A 19003-nucleotide genomic window follows, 5' to 3' on the forward strand; every position below is an offset into this window, starting at 1 on the left:
CTCGGCAACCAGACCGCTTGGGCTCAAATCCTGGCGCGTGACTTTAGCGAGTCACTCAGGTAGGTCCTCCTCATTTGCGAGGAGGATAAAATGTGGACAAAAACAGTATCACTTTCACAGGGCTGTTGTGAAGATTTAAGAGTTAATCACTTAAAATAATTAGAACAGGGCTTGGCCTGACTTTAAACGTCAGTTGATTGTTACCTTGTGTGGTGTTCTGAGTTCTACAGGTGTCACCTTATGTAATACTCACACTGGTCCTCTGAGAAGTGCTAGTATCACGCCCAGGTTACAAACTGGGAGGCTGAGAAACAGGTTATAAAAGCAGCCCCCCACCAAACAACAACAACAAAAAGCAGCCCCAGATCCAGATCCACGCTTCAAACCCAGCTGTTCTAGAATCCCTGGAAACCCTCTGAATCAGCAAACTGGTCCAGAGAAAACAGACTAATCACAAGGCGAGATGGTCATCGTTCGGAGGTCTCTAGCAGTGCAGCACACTGTTACCTGGAGGCGGGATTGTGACCCAACAGGAAGAGCAGGTACTGCTAAAGGAGGGTTGGCAGGGAGAGAAAGGCATTTTAGGCACAGCATGGACCGTCTGGGGACCTCTGAATCTGCTAACCTGGCTCTGGGCAGGGAAGGAGGCAGTTGAAGCTGGAGCGGGGAGCAACCTCCACATTACGGAGGGGCTTCTGGGTTGCGCTAAGGAGCCTGAGTTGCATCTTGTAGGTACGGAGGGCCCCTGACAGACTATTAAGACTATTGTAGACTGGGAACCAGAAGGAAATCCTGAGGAATCCTCAACAATGGGAGCCGCATCTACACCCCACAGCCCTCGGGCCCTGGTTCGCCCAGACCCGAGGGCTGAGAGCAGGCACCGTGCTTCTCCCCTCTCTGAACACGGAGCTGATTTCGGCATGAGAGTTGCTCAAATGCTTATGGGACCAATTAATATGTCTAGCAACGCTGTCGGTCGGAAGCAGGGGAGGGACTGCAAGTTCAGAGCTGCGAGGGGTCCCCCGGATCAGCAGCCCCTGCTCGTAGGGCACAGCGGGCAGGGGTCACTGGGCTCCGTCCGCCCTCTCGACTCGGCAGGGTCCAGGCAGGGCTCCCGCCGGCGGGGTGACGGGCCAGCACCCGCCTTCGAAGACGCCCGAGTGCGGGGCTGTGTCCTCGCCACCACGGCCGGACGAGGGTGCGCGGGGCCCTGTCTCTCCCAGCAGTCATCAAACGGTAAATGCTCCCCTTTCTCCGCTTCCAGACACTCTCTGCCAACAGCCTGCCAGCAGGGACCCCCTGGCGGCGGGGACCGCGTCTCTCTCGCCTCCCGAGAATTTGGGGGATGAGCGAGAATGGCCCCTCGGTGACCTCGGCGGTCGAAGCTCTCGAAGCGCAGGAGGCCTAGCGGCGGCTAGTCCGGAAGTGGGCCCTCAGCTCGTCCTGTCTGGGCCCGCGTTTCCCAGGCGGCCTCGGAGTGGGCTTCCGGCGCGCAGTGTATTGTGGACCTTATAGTCCCGCGGGGCCCGATCCCCAGCCGGCGCGCCGTCCGGGGCGGCGGCCGGACTACAACTCCCTCCCGCCCGCGCGGTGTCGCGAGGCCGCCCGGCGTGAGGCGTTCGCGAGCGGGGAGTCTCCAAGATGGCCGCGTGGGGAAGGAGGCGTCTTGGCCCGGGCGGCGGTGGCGGCGCCCGAGAGAGGTGAGGCGCGGGCTGCTCCCTGCGGGCGGCTCGGGGCTGGGAGCCGGCGGGGCTCCTCAGGCTGCAGCGCCGTCCCCGCCTCCGCCCCGCGGATCGCCCCGGTCCGCCGCCGGGCGCGCGGGGTCCCGGTCCTGGCTGACGCGGCCTCCGCGGAGGGCTCAGGAAGGGGCGATGGCGGGCTGGGCACGGCCGGGCCTCGGCGGCACCCGCCTGAATGCCGCGGGCCGAGCGGCGCCGGAGACCCCGGCCGCCTGGTCGCGCGCGTGGTCTTCTCAGCCGTAGCGAGGAGTGGCTCCTGGGACGGAGGAGGAACGGGAAGCCTTCCCAGCGCGGGCCGGTGCGGGGCGGGCGGGGCGGTTCGCACGGTCACCGAGGGGCCTCAGCCTTCCGCGCTGTGACTCCGGGCGGGGAGCCGGCCGCTTCCCCCGGGGGTGATCCTTGGGACTTTGGAGGCGTCTCCGCGAGCGCCCCTGCCGTGGAAGTCCTTTGCAGCGACCTTTCCTAACGAACGGTGCGTGAGTAGGGAGCCGGGAGCTTGTTTCTAACAAGGTGGATCTCGATTTGAAGGACTCATTTCTAGAAGATGAGTTTGGAGTCGTTTTCGTGTTTCGTGTTGAATTTACAGTTTTTGCTTCTGGAAAACAGTTTCAGCTAGTAGAAGCCATTAGAACCTGTTCAGGCCCCAGAAGTTTGGGAAAGGATGTGTATTCGAGGAGTCATCCGGTTTGCACTGTCCTGACCATTCTGTTACGAGTGGACTGGTGCGGTAGATACAGGTCAGCAGGATCTCCGGGTTTGTTGTGGTTTTTCTTGGTGAGGATTGTTGAACAGAAAAGTTCTCTTTCTTTACTCTTCCCCCTTCCTCCCCTCCCTCCCCGCTCTTTTTCTCTCGACTGTTCTGCGTTATTCTCTTTCTTTGATTGCATTACATACTCATGGTGGTCGCCTTCGTGTTTGGTTAGCTGTGCTGATAGACCCCTCCAGCTTGCATTTTATTCTCGAGCTCGGAGTTATCTAGCCTTGTCCCTGCTGCACTTCCTCTTCTTGGAGAAGCAGCAGTGAATGGCCAGCAAGTATTTTTGTTTTTCCACCTCCCACCTGGTTATTTCTTAGATCAGACCATAAAAAGTTAAAGAAGCGATCTCGATGGTTTCCAGATGGCCTTAAAAACTGGCAAACATCTTCAAGATCTTTAATGCAAACATTAATCCTTTAGTAATAGGAAATAACTGATTTAGAAGACTCAGTTGCAGAGAGAGAAGCATTCATCCTTACTGGATAAAAACAACAGAAAGGGCCAAATGAGGACGCCCCAGACACCATACAGGGGCCGTGCCAGCAAAAGTTACGCTTTTACTGATCTAAGAAATTGGATATTGGGTGTTTTTTTTTTTTTCTCTTTGGTTTAAGACAGTGTTAATTCGAAACTGAGTTTGCAAACCAGGACCCCTAAGGCTGGATAGTCCTTGACTGTGATCCTCAGTTTTTAAGAGAATTTAAGGTAGTTGCCGATGGTTATAAGTGGAAAGATTTCCCGTAAAAGTCCCCTGGAAAAGCTGCGTGGTGGCTCTTTTTGGTCAGGGCAGGTGCTCGTCTTTCCTCGCCTGACAGCTTGACTCACTGCCGTTACCTGCTCGGTCTCCTTAGGTGTCCAGACTGCACCCTTTGGCCTGAACGGCAGGCTCTGCTTGCAGATGCGTATGTCGTGTGTCAGCCAGGAATGGGGCGTCTGGTTTTGTGGTTCGGGTGGCACCATCTGTCATCCTTCCAGATAACATGGAGTGGCTCGGGGTACCCCTTTGTTTGCCTCTGCCACGAGGCCCTAGCTGGGCTCTTGTGGAGGCGCGTTTGGCTGGGCTGTTTCCCTGAGATCCTCCACGCCGAGTAGGGGATGGAAACATAGCCTGGGCACACCTCCATTCCTGCTCCGTGGGTGGGAATACTTTGGGGTGGGGGGGGCAGTCTGGATTAATTGATTGCCCACACCATAGATCGAGGCCCAAGCATACCTAGTGGCTCCTGTGACCAAAGCAGGCTGCTGATGGTGCTCTTAAATGGCTTCGTTGCATGTCGCGTCTGTGCTGACTCCGATTTCAGCTCCGCACTATAAGACCGCTTTCCCGAGCTGCCGCACACACTTCGTTGGAATCTGCTTCGTGCTGACACCCAAGGAAACATCGTCTAGCTTGGGGCATTGGCTGGAGCAGAGCAACGCTTTGGGCAGACTTTCCAGATTTCCCTGTGGCTGCAAACTCTGAAGCCTGCATTGTATTTGAAGGCCCCGCCTGGTGCCAGACTTTCCGCAGGAGTTACTGCTGCCAGCTGTTAATGGCGGTCCAGTTTAGAATACATAGTGTGTGAATTCTTGCTTTACCTGGTTCTTGAGTCTAGAGCTGTGTTAATTCAGTGCCCACTAGTCACTTGCAGCAATTAAATTTAAATTAGTTAAAATTAAATAAAGTGAAAAATTCAGTCACACTATTCACATTTCAAGTGCTTGGTAGCAAAAAGCAACACATGGCCCGTGGCTAATACAGTGCACGGTGCAGACAGAGAACAGAAAGGTCAGCGCTGGCCTAGACCAAAACAGGAGAGGGGTGGAAACAGCAAAATGAGAGCTGCTTGCGTGTTGATTTTTCTCTTCAGCCCATTAGATCTAGGGAACGCACAGTGTTTGTAATGAAGAACCTCAGACCCTGAGCTGTAACCTGAATTCTTGTCCAAAACTCCGCACACCGGCAGCAAAGCACAACACACAGATCGCCACTGTCCTGTCGGCCTCTGGGAGACACACGGGCCTGTCTGGGACGGCGCGGTGCAGGCATCTGTGTGTTCTGCCGCTTGGGTGACAACCTGGGCCAGCTCACAGAGTCCCCCTCTGTCCCATGCAGGCTGCCTGTCCTCCTCCTGAAGGGCCCCCGCATGTCCCTAGCTCGCTGCGACTGCTGAACGTGAGTGCAGCCCGGGAGGATGCATGGCATCCGATTCCGATCACGACGTGAGGCAGCAGCACTGTTTAAAGGCCTGGAGTGGTCCGAGGGCCGGGCGTGCTACGCTGAATGCTCAGGTTTTAGGGTGAAACCACTTTTTGTGGCCTTCCCCCCCCCGGCTTACGCAGGTGTCTGCTCCAGCGTTTCTAGGCAGCCAGTCCTGTGGCATTACCTGCACATCTTCTGTGCTACACTTTATTCCCGGGGACTGGGCCCTCCTCTTTGACAGCTCTGCTGTCATCTTTGAACCGGGTGCGTGTGGCTCTGGCTGGCTGGTGGAGGCTTTGGTTCCCAGAACAGGTGGACCACGAGCCACTCGGGCCGGTGGCTGACATTCCCCTCATTCTGACCCGGTCATTTCCTTCAGAGCTGAGGACGTCCGCGGGATTTGGACGTTTTCTTGCTCTCGCGTTGCTTTCCTCCTGGCCTGGATGAGTCGTGCCAGTACGGCCTCTCCACCCAGGCCTGCCGGTGTGCAAGCCTGCGGCTGTGGGTTCCGCTCAGCTGGCTGCCAGAAGGTTCTGACCCTGGAAGTTGGATGTTGTAAGTTAGGGTCTGCTGGGGTGAACCTCCATTTTCCTTGTTTCGTTCAAGCAGCCGGGGTTCCAGCGGCAGTAACTTGTGCCTCTACGGTTCAGTCTTTCAGACCTTTCTGGAGGAGGGAGGGTGGTCCTGTGGCCTGAAGCGGCCTCTGCCCTGGCTCCTGGGCGCTCGCGGCAGCTCCGCTCAGGGCTGTCCAGCAGGGCAGCCATTGGCCACTGGCGGCTGTCAAGCATTGGAAGTGTAGCTGGAGCATCTGAGGAGCGGAATTTTTTGTTTTTTTTTCTGGCTGTGTTGGGTCTTCGTTTCTGTGCGAGGGCTTTCTCTAGTTGCGGCGAGCGGGGGCCACTCTTCATCGCGGTGCGCAGGCCTCTCTCTGTCGCAGCCTCTCTTGTTGTGGAGCACAAGCTCCAGACGCACGGGCTCAGTAGTTGTGGCTCACCGGCCTGGTTGCTCCGCGGCGTGGGGGATCTTCCCAGACCAGGGCTTGAACCCGTGTTCCCTGCATCGGCAGGCAGATTCCCAACCAGTGCGCCACCAGGGAAGCCCATGAACTGGATTTTAAATTTCACTCAATTTTACTTAAGTTTTAAGAGTGCTTGGGCCTTACACTGGGTGGCGCTTTGCAGCTGTCACCTTGTTTGTGTGCCCAGCCCATCCCATCTCATCCCATCTTCACTCTCCGAGCTGGGGCCTTTGCACCGTTTGACACGAGGGAAGCTGGCTCAGAGTAGCCAGCGGTTTTGTCCTTGGACACAAAGCCAGTGAGTGACTGAGAGGAACCGGAATCCAAGGCCTCTCGGCTCCCACTCTTGGTGCGCCGTGGTCTTGTCCCCAAAGCAGAGCTGCCCGGTCCCTGGAGCACCACGGGGAGCCTGTTCCCTGGCACGTGGCTTCCTCTGAAACAACGAGAACGTCAGGTGCCAGTTTGGAAACGTCCTCAGTATTTGGAGCTAAAAGCCTGTGCATTCAGTCCTAACTGGCCTTTGAATCCACAGCACAGGAGTTTACTGCTTTCCTTGGCTCCCAAGGAGGTGATTTGGGGTTTGCCAAAAGTGGTTTCCCTAGACCAGGGATGCAGGGGTGGCACCATCCGCCAGGTCTCAGCTGGTCACGTGACCCTGTGCTTATTGGGTGGAAAGCAACCCGATGCATGGACCTAGTTTAACTTTCAGCCACGGGTGCTCTTAATTACTGTTAATTGTTTTCCGTCTCCTGTCAGTCCTTTCAAACGTACTTTGTCTGAGTCTGTTGGGAACCTGTCACCTTCAGGCCCAGGGTGGGGTGGGGTGGACCAGACTGTGATGAAAACAGTCACTGCCCTCAAGGAGCTTGGCATCACCTCCTCCTCTGTTTGAGCTGAGACTGTGAGCCCAGGGCCGCTCCAGGAAGGGGCCTTAAAGCAGGTGTTTGGGTCGGTTCTTCTGGTTCCAGCATGACCAGAAAAGGTGGTGGGTTGCAGGGCCAGTGCCCCCTGGAGCAGGAGGGGGGCCCCCTCTCCTCGGCTGGGAGGGCCTGCCCTGTCTGGTCTCTTCCACCCCAAGGGATACAGAGCTATTGGACAGGATTTTTTTTTTTAATAAAAAAATTTATAATTAATTTTCCCATTATAAAAGAAACATGTTTATTTTCTATTTTTGAAAAATACAGAAAACTAAAATTTAAAAGTTACCTGTTGGGCCACCATCCAGAGAAAACAAACCATTATTGGCCTTTTTTTATGAGGAGCATCTTTGATGCTTCCCACCGGATATTTTGTCTTGGAATTTTAAAAATTATGTGTTCAACCCATCAAAAGTATGTCTTTACCATATGAAAAGTTATAAACTTGCTACCATACGTACAACCTTGGGAACACGAGGCTAAATGAAGGAATCAGCCCCAAAGCCCACATGCCATGTGATGCATTCCTGCAGAACACCCAGAAGAGGCAGATACACAGTCAGAAAGTAGGTTGGTGACTGCCAGGGACGGAGGTCAGGGGAGAAGGGAGTGACGGGGTTACTTTTTGAGGTGAGGAAGATGTTCTAAAATTGATCGAGGTGTTTGTTGCACAACTCAGTGAAAGTGTCGAGCCACTGACTTGTGCAGTGTAAGTGGGTGAATCTATTACAATAAAGCTGCCATTTAGGAAAAGCACAAGTCGAAACTACCATGAGATGCCACCGCATACCAACAGGATGGCTACTGTGGAAAAAACGGAAAACAAAAGTGTCGGCAAGGATGTGGGGAAAAGGGAACCGTTGTGCAGTGTTGGTGGGAATGTAAAATAGTACAGCCACTGTGGGAAAGTGTGGAGGTTCCTTAAAAAATTAAAAATAGAACTACCACATGATCCAGCAATCCCACTTCTAGGTATATGTCCAAAATAATTAAGAGCAGAGACTAAAACAGATGTTTTTACACCCGTGTTCACAGCAGCGTCGTTCACAATAGCTAGAAGGTGGAAGCAACCTATCGATGGATGGGTGGATAACGAAACGTGGTCTGTACACACGGGGAATATGACTCAGCGTTAAAAAGGAAGGAAATTGACACCTGCTGCAACGTGGATGAACCTTGAGGACATTATGCTAAGAAGCCAGCCACAAAAAAAGATACTGTGTGACTCCACTTACATGAGGTCCCTCCCTGAGCAGCCAAATTCAGAGAGACAGAATGTAGAAGGGTGGGGTGGGGTGGGAGTTGTGGGGTTTAATGGGGACAGAGTTTCAGCTTTCTAAGACAAAAAAGTTCTGGAGATTGGTTGCCCAGCAGTGTCTAAGTGTACTTAACCTTACTGAACTGGACACATAACACAAAATTTACAGATAGTAAGCTTTGTGTTATGTGTATTTTACCATAATTTAGAAAAAAATAAACCAAGTGCTAGCGTCTCCCGGGCCCACACTTCCCTCCCAAGCGCAGGCAGCAGCCACCTTACTCCTGAATCCTCCGTCGTCTGCGTGACAGCACGTGCTTGGTTCTGCATGCATCTGAACCGTGCGTGCGTGCGTGCGAGAGAGGCGTTCACGGGTGTGGTGCGCCCACTTCCCCTTCAGGGTCGGGAGGGACTGGGCGGCTGTGCCTCCGCGGCTTTCCCTCCCTTGGCCGAGTCACGGTCTCCTTCTCTCTGCTCTCGAGTCTTCTGCTCTCACCAGAGTGGTGCTTTGAACATTCTTGTGCACCCCTGACTTTGGGAGCTGTCTCCAGACTTTGTGGGTCCCATGTCTGAGGCTCCTGTAATCCCACGTTCCTTCAGGACTGGCTTCGAGATGGCATGGGATCCCCAGGGCCGGATTCTGTGCTGGCAAAATGAGGTTTGTTCTTTGGGCTCTTTGTGGTGGCTGCCAGGTTCCCCAGGATTCCTTTGAGGACGATTTCCTGGGTGCTGCTGGAGCCGATTCTGACGAGGAGAGGAGGAGACTGACCCCAGCTGGAAGCAGGTTCACAAGCCCCCAGGGAGAGCCTGTGACCCTGACCCGAGGCAGCACCTGCAGTGGCCCCCGTGGCCCGGCACGTGGCGCTCTTCTGTGCGGGCCAGTTCTGTCCCGTGAGCTCCATGGAACCTGCCAAATTCAAAGGGTTCTAAGGTCTTTCGGTAAGAAGGGGCCCCTTTTCTTCCTGGAGCCCCTCCATTCCCCTCCTCAGAGACAGTCGTAACTCTTGGGTCTTTGTATATCAGCCCAGAAACGTCTGTGCATCTAAAAGCAAATGTACACTTTCTCAGAAAGGCACTGAAGATCACAGGCTACAAACACTGTTCTGTACTTGACTCTTTCACTTTAAAGACCTTTCCATTATCGGTGCGCTCTCAGTTTTATTTTTCAACATGAGCCCTTTTTACTATGCTCACCTCACACCTGCAACAAAATGCAAAAATATAGTCGCTTAGGAAGCCCAGGACTCAAAAAAGGATCCCAATTAGCTATTAGTTGTTGGGGTTTTTAAATCCGCTTTTGTGTACAGGGTTCAAGTTGGGGCTCGGCTAGTGGTGCTCTGAGAGGTTCAAGGCAACCTTCTGACTGGGTTCTTTCCTTAATTGGGTTACTTTTGCCCCAGAAACAAAGCAGGCCACACACAGTGGGCGCTGGGGTGGCTGGGCAGTGGTGGCCACGGCTCACTTCCTAGTCCTCGGCCACCTGGCTTGAGAAGCAACCGTCCCTGTCAACTGCAGGACTGAACCTGGTGGTCCAGGCAGCCTTTGAAACTACATTTGCAGGGCAGAGGGAGCCCCGGCCCCGCCAGCAGGTGGGGCTGTGGGTGCGGACCGCAGGGTGGGTCCTCTGACAAAGGGGGCGCCTGCTGGCGGGTCTGGGTCTGTCTTGGACCTCGTGCTGCTTCCCTCCCCTGCACCGCACACCGTGGAGTCCTGGGAGTCGGCTTGGGTGTGCGTCACGGTCCAGCCTTTCCTGAGCAGGTAAAGCAGGTTCGGCCTGTAAAGCAGAACCGGTGGTGAGCCCAGGGCCGTGTGCCCGCCGGGCTGGCAGGCGCCAGGGAGGGTTCTCCGCGCTGTGGAAGGCTGGTCACTGGCTGGCGGTGACGGACAGGAGTGGGGGGACCCGCCCACCGTAACACTTGGGGCTCCAGGCGGCCTCGGTGGGTGAGCGCCCCATCCACACACCCTCAGCTGTGCTGTCCCGACTGCCCGTGTCCACTGGTAGTTGCTCCCGTGCCACCAGGACTGAGCCAGCAGCCTGGAGGGACTTGTGGGCACAGCCACCAACCTGTGGAAATGGGCTCGCCCAGCGTGCTGTGGGAGGCACCGGGAGCCCGCACCCCTGGGGTGGACGCCGGCGCCGGCGCGGGCGGGGTCTGGCCACTGACGCGTCCCCGAGACGGAGCGGCCTGTTTGGACGCTGGGGCTTCAGCTGGTGCTTCCCTGTTGGGCCCATCTCGTCACTGAACTCAGGCAGGTTAGGCTTTGGGCGAGAATGTCCTCTAATCCCAGCCTTGACACGCGCGCCTTGCTCTGAGCCTTCCAGAGGGGCTGTGTGGCCGGAAAGCTCACCTCGGACGCCTACAGGGAGGCATCGTCCCCTGGCCGCACTCCTGACGGTCAGCGGGGCACAGACCCTCCCTACCAGGCCGAGACGGGCTTCTCTCCGTGCCCGTCTCGGCTGATGAACTTGCGAGCACAGAGGAAATCTCTGCGCCAGAGCCGCTGCTGCCACGAGCGAGGCCCTGCCCCTTAGGTTTGCTTGTCTGCTAAGTTGCCTCGCAAGGTGCTGGATCCCGCCTGGGCACCTGTGTCCTTTCTGAGTTAAACCAAACGCGGAGGGGGACTTCCCTGGCGGTGCAGTGGCTAAGACTCCACGCTTCCGATGCAGGGGGCACGGGTTCGATCCCTGGTTGGGGAGCTAAGATCCCACATGCTGTGCAGCACGGGCCCCCCAAAAATCCCCCCGGGAGCACGCACGGAAGGGCACCAGTGGCCGGCTCTCCCTCGCCTGTCTTTCCTCCCGGAGTTTGCGCAACAGTCCGCTCTCCGCCGCCGTGAACGCGTAACAGCTTTCCTCTTTGAAGGAAATGCTGGCCCTGGAGGTTCTGGGGTGACCTCGCTTCACAAGCCTTCCCTGGTACCTATGCGCGCAGCCCCTTGTGCAGCCGCTGCCCAGGCAGCTCCGAGCCCGCCTCCCAGCGGCCGCCTGGTGTGTGCAGGGCAGGAGAGGGCATCTCCGCGGAGCAGCAGCCTCTAACCGGCTCTTCTTCCCCCCCCCCCCCTCCTAAGGGTGAGCCTGTCGGCCACAGACTGTTACATTGTGCATGAGATCTACAACGGGGAGAACGCCCAAGACCAGTTTGAGTACGAGCTGGAGCAGGCCCTGGAAGCGCAGTACAAGTACATCGTGATCGAGCCCACCCGCATCGGTGACGAGACAGCCCGCTGGATCACCGTGGGCAACTGCCTGCACAAGACCACCGTGCTGGCGGGCACCGCCTGCCTCTTCACCCCGCTGGCGCTGCCCCTGGATTACGCCCACTACATCTCCCTGCCTGCGGGCGTGCTCAGCCTGGCCTGCTGCACCCTCTACGGCATCTCCTGGCAGTTCGACCCCTGCTGCAAGTACCAGGTGGAGTACGACGCCCACAGACTGTCCCGGCTGCCCCTGCACACACTCACCTCCTCCAGCCCGGTGGTGCTGGTCCGGAAGGACGACTTGCACAGAAAGAGACTGCACAACACGATAGCGCTGGCGGCCCTGGTGTACTGTGTAAAGAAGGTTTACGAGCTCTGCGCCGTATGATCGGGGCCGAGGAGGGGGAGCAGGCAGCCCGGCCCGCCAGGTGGCAGGACGGAGCCCGGGAAGGCGTCTGGCTGCACGTTTGTTATTTTAAAGAAATAACAGATCACAAGTGTACCAGGGGTTTTTTCAGCTCATCACACTAAGAGGTGGATTCCCGTAACCCACGGGACCTGAGGCTGTGGAAGGCCGACCAGGCGGCGGGATGCGACGGAAGCAACGCCACCGAGGGGACGTGAAAGCGCTTGGGGGGTCGTTAAGTAGGCTGTTTAACTGTACCATCCAGAGCCAACCAGAAGCTATTGACCATTAAAATGATGAGAATTTCAACCCCAGGTGTCTGCTCTCTTCGGTGGCGGTCCTGGCGGGAGCATGCAGGCGGCAGGAGGGGCCCCGCCTGTAGCGCGAACAGGCCTCTCGACAGGCAGGCCCAGCCCCTCCCCGAGCAGCCTCACGCCTCGCCTTGGCCTTGGTCCAAGGCAGCGCAGCGCAGCACCGCTCGGGGGTGTGGCGGGACAGGTAGGTGGCGAGGCCTGGCGGTCACTGGGTCTCCATTGGGTTCACCTGGAGAGCTGGGGCCTGGGACCTCCTGTCCAGATTCTGATTTAGGAGAACAAAAACTAACATCTGTATTTTTTTTTAAAGCACTGAAGCTCTCCTGCCGTGTCCTGAGTTCAACCTGCTGCCCCCACCTCGTGTTCCACAGAAAAGGGGGCCGTGTCGGCCCGAGACTCTGCTCGGTCCTCCCTAGAGGGCACTTTTCTAAGCCGCAACCAGACTGATGTTCCCGTGGTTTGAAAGGGCCCCTCAGGAAGCTCGGGCGCCAGGGAGTAACACGGGGCGCAGGGAAGGTGTCAGAAGCGTGTATGGGGGTGATGGGGCCATCTCTTCGTGGGGGGACGGCCAGAGGTTTTAGAAGAGTGAGAAACTCTGACTTAATTCCAAGGGGCCTGGAGATGCTGGTCCCTGCGTGGGGTGCTGGGAGGTCTGGAACAAGGGTCAACCGACAGTGATCCTCAACAGACCTGCCTTGACCGTGCAGTGCCCACCACCCTCCCGAGCCTGCTGGGTGGGACTGGGAGGTGTTTCTGTAATAAACAGGCCACGCGCGGACAGGGAGCCCGTGATCTGACTGCAGATCAGATTCATGGGTGAGGCAGCTGGACACGGACAAGCCGTGGCCACCTTGGGGCAGCTGAGCAGAAGCTGTCACCAGGAACAAGCCAGGTGCGGACGGGCGGCTCCAGCACACTGAACCGCGGGACACGTGGAGAAGCCAGTCTCATGCTGACTGATGGCCGCGCTGGACACGGTGCTGGGGGACGCTGTGAACGGTGTGCGGCCTTCTCCCCGAGCCCCGGGGACGGGCTCTGCCCCCAGTGCTATAGGTGAGTGAGTCAAATACGACAACTGGGTCGGTCGGACGACAGGATGTCTTCTGATCTCCAAAGGAGGCGTGGTTCTGCCTGCCCTCCGGGGTCACAGCTCCACAGCCCAACCCTTTACTTCGCGTCCTGGAGTTTAGATCCAGCTGCATTTTACCCCTCCCCCCGGAGGAAGCCTGTCCTCCTCCAGCAGGACAGGCCGGGGGTCTGCGGGAGAGGCGAGACCCCCTCCCTCCCTCCCTCCCTCCCTCCCCCCCCGTGAGGCAAGAATCCAGTGCAGTCCACGCACACACACCTGTCCCCGTGGAGCAGCTGTGCTGCGCGCCGCCTGCCCGGACAGGCACTAGCAACGCTTGGGTTTCCGCTCCTTCCTGGCCCGGGAGGCCATGAGGCTGAAGAAGAGCCTGGGGGCCAGAGTCCGCAAGTAAACAGCCAGGGAAGGCGCCACATCGGCCAGGACCACGTCCTTCTTTTTCTTCCCCACGGCAGCCAGCACGTCTCGGGCCACCTGCGAGGGGCTTCGGCCCTGGGCCGTGGTCTCGTCCATCACTGCAATGAAACGAGAGACGCGCTGAGCTCGGGTTCGTGCCGAGTGAGGTCAGTCGTCGGTATACACGACCAACACCCACACGTCAAGTGGTTTAGTTTTAAACTTATTTTCTGAAAGAAAATGAAAACGACCACAGAATCGTCAGGTAGCTTTGCGCAGAAGAAAAGCGACACCGGGGCCTAACCTCCGTACTTGGACCCGTCGGCCCTGACGGCGTTGAGGGAGAGGTTGGTGTGGATGTATCCGGGGCTGACGACGGTCACCTCGATGTCATGCTGCTCTACCTCGGCCCGCAGACAGTCGAAGAAGGCCTGGGTCGCGTGTTTGGAGGCCGCGTCTGCAAAGGACGGTCGCCAGAGAGGCAGGTGAGTGAGGGGCGGGGACGCACGCGTCCCCTGAGTCGGAGGCGCCCGCCCGGTCTGGGCCCTGGACAGGCGCGGGGGTGTCAGGTCTCCTGCTCTCGTGTGGTTCAGGGAAAACACCGTACACGATACACTCACATACAGGTACGCTCACACACAACCGGACACAGCGCGCGTGGTCAAACGTGAACCACTGGGAATGTGTAGGAAGGGTGCATGGGTGTTCTTTGTACCGTTCCTGCAAGGTTTAAGTGTGAAATTAATCTAAATTAAAAGTTTAAAAACAAAAACACTTAATGCCTGCTGGGTAAAATATTCAAATAGTCCAGGAGGAAATAAAGTAACCAGGCGCAAGGCCTCCTCGTGCCTTCCAGTGCGGTTCCCCAGAGGGAGCCAGGCTGCCGGTTTCTCAGCATTCATTTCTCACGTCAACCAGGTACCTACGCGGGGTGCGAGCCAGAAGTCACATCTGTGCGGACGTGGCCCCGCGCTGTGCCTGTTTCCGTGTCCTTCCTGCACGCAGCTCTCTCCAGCGGGGGACAGGCGGGGCTCGTGGTCACAGGCCACGCTGCAACAGTGCATCCAGGGAGGCTCCCGGCACGTGCAGGAGCGCGTGCACAAAGCCACACCTGGCCTCCTCACGTCTTTTGTCTGACAGCTTCGGCAGGACGGCCCTTCATCTGCAAGAGCACGGCGTCAGGTGCTCTGAGGGGACAGAGGGGCCCTACGACGGCACTCCCGGGGAACAGCATCTCCCGCGACGGTTTCCGGACTCGGAGTGCACACGTTCGAGCCCGAGGAAAGGGCATCCATCAGCCACGTGAGCTGCGGGTCCCGCGAGCAGCCCAACAGCGTCCGGACTCCGCAGAGCCTCTGGCGGAGCGGCCTGGCCAAACGAACGCTCTGCGGCTGGGCGGCTCGAGACACACTCCTACCAGCCGCGACTCCAGAGGCACGGCCCAGGCCGAGGCCCGGGAGGACTGAGCCACCGGGGGCCTCCCTGAGCCCCGGCCTCCACGGCTCGCGGGCTGTATGTAGGTGCTCGGCCGGGCTGCACTAAGCTAAGCGCCGTGACCGTGGCCCCCAGGCCTCCGCGCACTCAACACACCTCCTGGGTCCTCCCCCTCGGCCTCACAACAGCCCCGAGAGGTGCACGAAACCACCCCCACTTCACAAGTGGGGAGACCGCTGCCTGTTGGGTTGGCCGGCGTGCCCAGGAGGCACCGCCTGGTCCGGCCTGGTGGTTATAAAGCAGCCAGAACCACCGAGTGTGACGTACGCAGTCACAGCCAACAGGAGGACAAAACTCAGTGGGACTAAATCCAAGTGAAGTTTGGAAATAATTCAGCACAAAGAAGCCCTTTAGCCTGTACACCCCTGTCCCGATCATTGCCTCGCCTGCTCTGTCACACGTGGTGCCTGCACACCTGTTCCTCAGGCGGCTGTCCCGTGCCAGCGAAGTGGAACAGCAAACTGGCACAGGGAAATAACCGCGCCGGAAACACGCACGGGTGCGGCGGGCGCCTCACGTTGTCTTGAGCACGGCCGCGGAGACTGTCGGATGGCGTGAGGGGGCACTGCGGGCTCAGACGAGTCCCACGGCTGAGCCAGACACGCGGCACCAGGAGGAGGGCCGCGCTGCGTTCGGGCTGACAGGTGCCTGGGCGTGCGTGGCCGTCCTTGTCCTTTCACGGTGCGGAGGCGGCTCCGCCCCGCCCCTCCCTTCCCGTGGCTCCTTCGAGCATCTGGCGAGGGGGAGACTGTCACAGCTGAGTGTTTCCTTGCAGGCGGTGGAGCAGAGAATGCAGTTCCCAGGACAGTCTGTGAAATCGCCTTTCAAATCTTTCAACCAAAGTAGAGTCTGCTGGCTGGTGCTCGTGATGGCGCGGCCGCCACATCCCGGCGCAGCCGCTCACACAGGGAGCTGAGGGCCGGGACTGAAGTCGAGCTGGCAGCGTTAGTTTCTCAGTCCTATGTCCACCCTTTGGAACTAATCTTACTGAAACCCTCCCGTGAGCGCCCAGAGATGAAAATACTGAAGGATGCTGTACGCAAGCCCATCACTGCTACTGGTCGCCAACAGAAGGGATGCCAATCCTCACGTGTCACGAAAACTACTAGGGAAATCAGGCCACATCCATTCGATTAATGACTGTATATCCACTTAAAGGACCTAGCTAAATCCGTATGTGCTGATGCAGAAAGATACACTGTCAAATGGAGTAAGCGAACCACAAAACTACAGATAACGTGCCCCAGTTTTGCACATTTGATCCCGTGTAGAATTCTGGAGGCACGTGCGGTAAAGTGGTGGCGGGGCAGCACCTGTGGGCCGACGGTGGTGGCGCTGAGAGGGGCCGACTCGGGGGCCACGGCACAAGGTCACACGTGGCACGAGGAGCAGAGCTGGGGCCGAGCCCAGGCCTCTGCTCGGGAGCACATGCTGATGACGTCCCTGCACGGTCTGTGCCGAGCGTTTCTCTAGCGTCTGAATTCTGGACAGTAAACGCGTTGGCTTTCTAATAGGGAGAAGACAATACAGGAAACGTGGGAAGGAGAAGGAAGTACTCACATGCGGATCGGAAGGGAACGCTGATTTTGCCCTGGATACTGCTGATGGCGACGACGTGGCCCTGGCGCCTTCTGATCATGGAGGGCAGGAGCGCTGTGGGGAGGGGCAGAGGTCACTGCAGCTCATGCTGAGAGCCCGGGGGGCGGGGCGACTGTTTACCGGAACCCTCATAGCCCCTCGCGCCCAGGAGGGAAGGGAGGGCCTCTCCCTGGAGTGAGGACCGCGGCTGGACTTCAGAATGCCCCACTCGGTAGCTGTGCAGACACAGTGGAAAGACACGGAGCCAGCGCGGTGCAGATGAGGCTGTTGCTGAGGAGGACATCTCGATGTAAGACCATAAAGCGGTGGGAGAAAATGCACATAAAAGCCCCGAAAAGCCAACACCCAGGCTGTAAGGACACCACTGACTCCAGGGCCAAACAGATGGGAGAGGCCAGGTCTAGGAAGAAGGAACCGAGGGAAATATAAAGAATGCCGACGTGCCTGTGCTCGTCCTCCTTTTCACCCAAGACGGTTACCTTTCGTCAGAGCAACTGGACCAAAGTAGTTTGTCTCCATGACTCTCTTGTCCACGTCGAGGCTGGTGTCCACAATGGTGCCGCGGTAGCTGATCCCAGCGTTGTTGATGAGCACGTCCACATAGCCAAAGCGCTGCAGGATCTCCGCGGCGGCCCCCACTATGGCCCCAGGGTCCGTGAGGTCGAAGGTCACCGTGTAAGGCTTGTGAGTCTGCACCTGGGGCAAGAACGACAGAAGCCAAACGTAGCTTCAGAGCGACAGGTGTGGGAGCCACAGGCCCTGCTTCTCAGTGCTGGGAGGGCCTGGTCGTGAAGGGACAGGTCACAACACTTCCCTGAAGGATGTGACCTGGAGGAGCCCGCCAACCCTGCCCACACCTGACTTGGGTAGCCTTTCTCCTGAACGGACTGTAAATGCCACGGGGCAGCGGGCATGTACGATGGAAGCCTGGTTCCCCTTGCCGCCCTGTGCCAGCCTGGCGCTGCACTGTCCTACGCCACAGAGCTGCTGTCCTTCCCAGGCCAAATCAGTTTCAGTCTTGATTCACAAAACATTTTTATATGCCCCTATATGCTCAACACTGGGGACATGGCAGAAAGCAAGACAGACGTGCTTCTGTCCCCCTAAAGCATGCAGTCTTGTGGGGGAGACAGACGAATTCTGTAATTGAAGAGAATGACTAGCCAAGCAGTCTAACTCAGGGGCTGTCGCAGAATCTAAGATGAGGGAGGGGATGTGGAGTCGGAGGGAGCACAGAGAAGGAAGTGCCTTGAGCCCTCCCTCTGCCTGGATGGCTGCACTGGCACCAACTCTGGAGTGAAATGACATCATGGCTCTGAAGTCTGTTTGAACGCTTGCAGCTTCCAGGGGAGTGCTCGGCTGGCAAAGTATAGACAATTTTGGCCAATTTCAACCTTTAGCTCCATGGTGGCCCCACCCCTGTGGTGGGCAGCTGTGGGAAAGGCAACCCACATTTCTCTTGCAGCTTGAAGGAGCCAAGGTAGACAACAAGGACCTTGTCTTCCACATAAGAGGACTGCATTCTGATGGTGGATGCTGCTCTGATCGCCGAGCTGCAGCATGGAAGCAGCCTGCACTCTTTTAACCACCACCTGCTGAAGTGGCTTCCAGTAGGTTTAATGGAGTTGCACTTGCCTTCTGGTATTCAAAAATGTAGATAAATCCCCAGAAAAACATTCCACAGGAAGCCCAGACAATGAACTGACTAAAACAAGTGTCTTAAAGATGTTCAAAGTGCTAAAGGAAGATGTGGACAAAGGCAGGAAACTGATGTATAACAAAATGAGAATATCACTAGAAACAGAAATTATTTAAAAATTCTGGAGCTGAAAAGTACAATAACTGAAATGAAAAATACACTACAGGGGTCCAAAGGCAGATCTGAGCAAGTAGAAGAGAGAATCCATGAACCTGAAGAGGGGACAACTGAAATTCTCAAATCTGAGAACAAGAAAGATGAAGAAAAGTGAGCAGAGCCTAAGGGATCTGTGGGACACCACCAAGTGGACCAACACACACCTAGTGGGAATCTGAGAAGAAGGAGAGAGAGAGAAAGGGGCAGAGAAAACACTGGAAGAAATAACTGCTGAAAAAGTCCCAAATTTAATGAAGGACATGAATCTACACATCCAAGAAGTTCAACACCAAGTAGGATAAACTCAGAGACCCGCATTATGACACATCACAATCACAGCCAAGTGACAGAGAATCTGAAAACTGCAAGAGAGAAACTACTCCTCACATAAAAGAAATCCTTACTAAGACTATCAGCTGATTTCTCGTTAGAAACCTTGGAGGCCTTGAAGACAGTGGGTTGATATATTCAAAGTGCTGAAAGAAGAACAATGTCAACCAAGAATTCTATATCTGTGTTCTATAACGTCAGAAATGAGGGAGAAATTAAAGTTCCCATATAAATAAAAGCTGAGGGAGTTTGTTACCACCAGACATGCCCTGCAAGAAGTGCTAACTGAAGTCCTTCAGGTTTGAAATGAAAGGAAGCTATACAGTGTAACTCAAAGCCATTTGAAGAAATAAAGATCTCCAGGAAAATAAATACATGGGGAATTATAAAAGCTAGTAGTATTGTAACTTTGGATTGTAACTCTACTCTTTATTTTCTACATAATTTGACAAATGC

The 19003-nt window shown here is 56.5% G+C and overlaps 2 protein-coding genes and 1 long non-coding RNA gene across 12 annotated transcripts in view; 2 read left to right on the plus strand and 1 right to left on the minus strand.

Moving 5' to 3' along the window:
• The first annotated feature begins 1516 nt into the window (after positions 1-1516).
• On the plus strand, positions 1517-11784 carry TMEM11 (transmembrane protein 11). The gene is made up of 2 exons (XM_059048907.2): positions 1517-1700; positions 10941-11784. Exons 1-2 carry the CDS (start codon positions 1642-1644, stop codon positions 11455-11457), a joined length of 576 nt encoding a protein of 191 aa, XP_058904890.1. The 5' UTR covers positions 1517-1641; the 3' UTR covers positions 11458-11784.
• Positions 4677-19003, minus strand: part of DHRS7B (dehydrogenase/reductase 7B) — a 36633-nt gene continuing 22306 nt past the window's right edge. For 5 of the 10 annotated variants that reach the window (XM_059048891.2, XM_067021858.1, XM_067021856.1 and 2 more), the window contains 4 exons: positions 16842-17058; positions 16324-16416; positions 13574-13726; positions 11565-13388 (listed from right to left, as the gene is read on the minus strand). In XM_059048891.2, the coding sequence (XP_058904874.1) occupies positions 13183-13388; positions 13574-13726; positions 16324-16416; positions 16842-17058 (669 nt within the window). In that variant the 3' untranslated portion in view covers positions 11565-13182. Of the gene's footprint in view, positions 8914-9054; positions 9073-9575; positions 9646-11564; positions 13389-13573; positions 13727-16323; positions 16417-16841; positions 17059-19003 lie in introns of those variants that run through there. The other 5 variants (XM_067021851.1, XM_067021859.1, XM_067021852.1 and 2 more) reach the window with 4 other exon arrangements.
• LOC136793254 (uncharacterized) lies at positions 13576-18938 on the plus strand. The gene is made up of 2 exons (XR_010838286.1): positions 13576-13754; positions 14188-18938. It is a non-coding gene; the product is annotated as an uncharacterized lncRNA (long non-coding RNA).

This window comes from Kogia breviceps, chromosome 19 (genome assembly GCF_026419965.1).
Source record: "Kogia breviceps isolate mKogBre1 chromosome 19, mKogBre1 haplotype 1, whole genome shotgun sequence".
NCBI classification, from domain to species: Eukaryota; Metazoa; Chordata; class Mammalia; order Artiodactyla; family Physeteridae; genus Kogia; species Kogia breviceps.